General features: G+C 48.3%; 1 protein-coding gene across 1 annotated transcript in view; it reads right to left on the reverse strand.

Moving 5' to 3' along the window:
• CERCAM (cerebral endothelial cell adhesion molecule) overlaps positions 1-5,498 on the reverse strand; it is a 29,670-nt gene extending 24,172 nt beyond the window's left edge. Inside the window, exon 1 of the mRNA XM_063144582.1 lies at positions 5,264-5,498. Coding sequence (XP_063000652.1) covers positions 5,264-5,493 — 230 coding nt within the window. The 5' untranslated portion in view covers positions 5,494-5,498. The remainder of the gene's footprint in view (positions 1-5,263) is intronic.
• Between the last annotated feature and the right edge of the window lie 502 nt (positions 5,499-6,000).

A 6,000-nucleotide genomic window follows, 5' to 3' on the forward strand; every position in this document is an offset into this window, starting at 1 on the left:
GAAACAAAGCCCTATGACGAGAGACTGAAAGAACTGGGCATGTTTAGCCCGGAGAAGAAAAGGCTGAGGGGAGACATGAGAGCACTCTTCAAATACTTGAAATGTTGTCACACAGAGGAGGGCCAAGATCTCTTCTCGATCATCCCAGAGTGCAGGACACGGAATAATGGGCTCAAGTGACAGGAAGCCGGATTCTGGCTGGACATCAGAAAAAACATCCTGACTGTTAGAGCGGTACGACAATGGAACAAGGTACCTAGGGAGGCTAGGTAAAGGCCTTGAAGATGCAGCTGGACAGCCATCTGTCAGGGATGCTTTAAGGTGGATTCCTGCATTGAGCAGGGGGTTGGACTTGATGGCCTTAGAGGCCCCTGCAGCTCTACTATTCTAGGATTCTATAATTCTATTAAATAGATGTCTATATGGCTGATTATATTTTAAAAATATACCGTATCTTCACCACTGTAACTTGCTTGCCTCTTGCTCTGCACAGACAATGGTGGCAGTGATAAGGAGGAGCGGGAGATGCAAGGGCCTGTTCGCTCCCTGGCTCTCTGACGGCCAAGGAAGCAAGTGGGAGCCACAATGAAGAAGAGGAAGAGCAGCTGGTCGTGATGATGGTGAGGAGGCAGATGCGCTGAGTGAGGGGGCTCAAGGAGGGTGTCTTGCCCATAAGGCCCTCCAAAACCTGGAGCCACCATTGCCTGGGTGGTATTAGATGCACTGCTTGGAGGCTGACAAGGGTGGGCATAATCGGGCACCTGCCGAGGGCCCAAAACCCAGCAGGGGCCGGGACTTGCTCCTCCTCATCACTGCAACCTGCTCGTTCGCCTGGTTTTGTGCAGCTTTTTTCCTCTCATTCTAAAAACTCAAATCGCCTCTCCTTAGGCTTTGTTAATGACAGCAAGACGTTTAAACTACAATATGCTGGTATTGTTTTTTTTATTATTTTGGCCACACCCACTGTGCCTTCGGTCCCGCCTAACACTGACATGTGGCGCCCCGGGAACGTCTCCCAAATCAAACTCGGCTCTCGGGCTGAAAACTAACAGTATAATGTATAAAGTCTAACAGTATAAAGTCTGCACAACATCAAAGCTTTTAAAACTTGATGTTGTGCAGACTTTATACTGTTAGTTTTACCCTACCCTGTGCCTGTTTACCCTACCCTGTGCCTGTTTGCATTCTCTTCCCCTCCTTATTGTTTTACTATGATTTTATTAGAATGTAAGCCTATGCGGCAGAGTCTTGCTATTTACTGTTTTACTCTGTACAGCACCATGTACATTGATGGTGCTATATAAATAAATAAATAATAATAATAATAATAATAATAATAATAATAATAATAATAATGAAAGAGGTTCCCCGCAGTAGCCTTCAACGTCAGAACTGAGTCAGAACTGAGACAGCCGTGGCCAGAAGGCCGCTGAACCCTCTCATCTGGGCCGGCGTGTGCTGAACAGTGCAAATTTCCCTCGGCGCTGGCTAGGAAGTCTGCAATTTAGACGCCACTATTACAACCTGGCGACATTCCCTCTCTCTGACAAAGTCCTTGAAATTACATGTTGATTTTCCAAACGGCTCACGATTCGAGTTTGGCTATGCCAGCACATCTTCTCAGGACATATTTATAGCTCGTGGCTTGTACTCTGTGTCAGAGCTTGCCTTTGCTGGCGCGTCGGCTTTTAAAGGGACCGCTAAGCTTCGCACGGAAGCTTGCCAGGGTGTTATTATTAACCCTTACTGATGCTATTCCTCGTAAGGTACTTTGGAATCAGGGCATTGTGCAGCAATAAGTATAAAAGGGAGCAAAGTTTTCTTGTCGGTTTGCAGTCTAAAAGAGACACAAGAACCAGGAGGAGCAGAAATTAAGAGTCCAAATGCTCCAGAGAAGGGATTTGTTTTCAGATGATGTTGAAACAACTGCAAGGCGGAAGAGATGCGGACATTGTGGGGCAGCGCGAGAGAGACCAAAGGGGATTTACTCAAGAGTAACCCTCCTGTGTTTTCCTACCGTTTCTTCCATTTCTTTTCTTTCCCCAAAAACATCTTTCCAGGAGGAAAAGACGGAGTAACTGCACAGTAGCTAGTTTCACACAACACGGCAAGCCAGAGTATGAGTTGAGGGTGGGTTGTTGTTGAACCATGGGTTGTTGTGTTGTGTGAACCCAGCTGTGTTAATAAGCCATGACTTGTTAACCAACAACAACCCACAAAGACAACCATGCCGTGTTGTTGGGGTGTGAATTGTGTGTTGCTCATGGTTAACAAGCCATGGTTTGTTAGTGTGGCTGGCTTCAAACAACGCAACAACCCACAATTCAACAACAATCCATGGTTCAATTACAACCCACACTCAGGCTTGTCGTGTTGTGTGAACCAAGGACTAGGGGCCCTCTTTCTCAACACCCCCCCCTACAAAAGAGTGGGAACTTAAAGACAAAGAACGAGTGGCTTAGACCAGATGCGATAAGGAAACGGTACCTGGTGATGGAAGAAACAGGAGCCAGACCAGATCCAGAAAAAACGAGCAAACAGCGGAGCTAAGAACGGAGGAAAGAAAAAGCAAAGCTGAGAAAGACGCAAGCCAGGAAGCAAGAGGAGATTTTCAACAGTTGATCTGGGAAAGAATAAAGGAGTAAAGCCAGCGTTTTTGCAGAGGAAGGAGAAAAAAGCCATGTCAAGATTAAGAGGCCCCATACCATAAAAGTAAATAGAAAAAGTGTATTACATTATAAGCGAAAGGGTAATGAAAGGGTACCACCCAGCATTAGAGTTTGTTTGTAGCTAAAACAGTGTTAGATAACCTTCTCTCGATGTGTATAAAAGCATTAGTAAAGTCAGTTGATTTGACTGGCTCTAGTTTGGGTTTATGGCCTCCAATACTAAATGCTGGGTTGCCACGCTTTCTATATATATATATGGCAACTCTGCTGTAAGTCATACCAGACTTTCCAACATATTTAAGCCATAGTGAATTCAATTATAATACAACTTAGTTATATCCAACATATTTAGAGGTCCCTCATAATATGAGGCCCTGAGCCATGGCTTACCTGGCTTGTTCCTAAATCTGGCACTGGCTAGGGATAAGAGTCAGTGACTGGTCCCAAATCACCCAGTGAGTTCCACACCCAAGTGGAAATTAAAACCCAGGTGTCTTAGGTTGCAGTCTAACACTCTAACCACTACACAAAGCTCCCCCAACCTGGTGTCCTCCAGAAGTGTTGGCCTACAACTTCCAGCCTACCATGCTGGCTGGGAATGATGGGACTTGCAGTCCAGCAAATCTGGAGGAGGCCAGGTTGGAGGAAAGCCCAGAATAGGAATTATTTCTGTGCTGTGAGTCTTACTCTGTCCAGTAATTTTGAACAGGCCAGGAGAATCAAGTCTAGAAACATCGCCGGGGTGGTTGGGTGGGGACTGTGTTAAAAAAAGAAAAGAAAAGAAAAGAAGAAAAGAAACTAATACACACCAGACGACAGAACTGGATTGAGACACCAGTATTCTTCTGCATTGGTTTAACAGAGCTCACAGATGGAAAACAGCTCATTAAAAAAAACAAAAGAATTGCATATTATACTACTGGAGTAATGTTTCCTACACACTCATAGAAAAGACTGTAAAACATGCTTGCAATGGATAAAGCATTGGAACAGAGAGAAAGGGAATCCCTCTGTTTTTTTAAACTGGGAAGAGGCTGCAAGGCTGGGAAAGTGCACTCTTTGGGTGAGGGGGGGGAGAGAGGGGGTAGGACAACAAGAAATGTCCTTTAGATGCCTGACAAATCTCCATCGAAAAGCACTAGGGTAACTTTCATTCCTCCTCCCCCAAAGAAGAGTTCTGTGTAACTCAAAAGCTTGCTGTCATACCTAAGTCATCAGTTCACTAAGACGCCGAGGTCAGAACCATTTGAGACTATCTGTCTTCACAGACCAGCACACTGTTATTGCAAATACTTCTGGCCGCTATCCAAGCCAGTTGGAGGGGCTTTATAGTTATGAAAAAAAATTCCCCCTCCCTTTCCAAGTGGAGGTCTTTGTCTCTAAGAGGACTGCAACCGATGAAAGACGAGATGAGCATGCAATGGTGTTGGACATGCATCTGACAGCTATTTCCTGGGCTCAACATTGCTTAGGTCCATAACGGCATATATTATTTTAAATCTCATAAAATAAGGGGAGGATTAAATTCATTGAAGGCGCAATCCTATGCATGTTTAGACGGGGGGGGGGGGGGAGTCCTACAACTTCCAGCTATGCTGACCAGGACATGCTGGGAGTTGTAGGACTTTTCTTTCTGTCTAAACATGCAAAGGATTGTGCCCTAATATATATATATATATATATATATATATATATATATATATATATATATATATTCTTATTCTTACACTCAGCTCTCTGCCTTGATTCTACACAATAGGAACTGCGCTTTCTCCATCATATCCTGTAGCATCAGGAGAGGCTGTGGCCAGGCCAACCTCAAAGGGAGTAAGTACCATTAAAAAAAAAGAATAGCAAAAACATCCCAAGAACAAAAGCAAACAAGCCAAAAAAAAAAGAAAAAAGTACAAAGGACGTGCAGGTCCACACTGGCAAAATTCAACACTCCCTTTCTTGTCCGGGCAGCCCCAAATACTACGTTCAGAGGCACGCAAAGTCTCCTGCACCCCAAAACCGGGCAGCTGGAAGCACTCAGGACACAGACTCACCCCCAAACTCACACATATACCGATGGAGGTTCCCCCAAACCACACGGGCGTGGCGAGAGGCGCCTGGAAGCCAGATGCTCCGAGGCACGCGGCCCTCCCCAAAAAGAATCGCACCCCACCCCGTCACCCCAAACTGAAATGCACCTTTGCACAGCGAGGCAAGAGAAAGGGGTCCCCGAATCATGCACGTACAGGCAAAGTCCCGGATACCCCCAAAACATGCTCACAACCGGGGGGGGGGGTATTGCAAATCTAGATGGGCGCTCCCCAGTTCAGCAAGTGGATTCTCCCCCAAAGCACCCCCAAAACACTCACTCACTCACACACCACCCCAAACCCACAGATTCGTTCAGATACCAGCCCCAGTTGAACCCGCACATCCAAAAATCCTGTTCTAGGGCACCCCCAAACCAAGCCCCCAAATACAGCCTTTTGGGGAGGGAGACCCCCCCAAAACTCGCCCCTGCCCTTGCTGACGGTGCTCCTTCCCCCAAAAGGGGTGCTCGGCGATGGAGGCAACCGAGGGTCGGGGGGGCGCCCCCTTACCAGATGGAGATGCGCTCCTTGGGGTAATCCATGCGCTCCAGGGCCCCCAGGTAATGGGGCAGGGAGTGTTGGGCGTTGCGGGCCAGGATGGCGATCAGTACGCTGGGCAGTTCGTCCGCCCCCCCGCCTGGGCTCCCCGCACGCTCCTCGGGCGGGGAGGAGACCCCCAAGCCCGGGCCCAGGAGGAGAACGAAGGCGCAAAGCCGGAGACAAGCAGCGCCCGGAGTCATGTCTGCGGAACGGGGGAGCGGGCGAGGGGAGGGGAGGGGGAGAGGCGGGGCCTGGGCCAAGGGGGCGGGGCCTCCAAATCTGGGGTGGATGGGGCATCTGTCTTTCAGGGACAGAGGAGCTGCCTTCTACCAAGTCAGACTTCCAGGAGTTCGGGGGGGGGGGGGAGTCCTACAACTTCCCCCGGGGGTGGGGTGAGAAGGGATGTCCTCCAGTTGCGTTGGACTACGACTTCCAGCATCCCCCAGCCAGGGGTTGCTGCGAGTTGTAGCCCGACGCATCTGGAGACCTCTCCTTCAACCCGACCGTCATCTTGCCCCCTTTCCCAACCCTACCTGGAAAGATTGGGTCCGGGACTGGCAGGGGGTGCTGTCCTTCGCCTCAAAAGAAATGAAGGTTCCAGTCCTCACTGTTCTAAAGAGAGGGCTGAATTAACAACGAATAGAAGAAGCTGATTTATATCAAGTCTGCCCCTCTAGCCAGATACTGTCTACGCAAGGTGGGTGTTC

This window comes from Elgaria multicarinata, chromosome 19, assembly GCF_023053635.1.
Source record: "Elgaria multicarinata webbii isolate HBS135686 ecotype San Diego chromosome 19, rElgMul1.1.pri, whole genome shotgun sequence".
Classification (NCBI taxonomy): domain Eukaryota; kingdom Metazoa; phylum Chordata; class Lepidosauria; order Squamata; family Anguidae; genus Elgaria; species Elgaria multicarinata.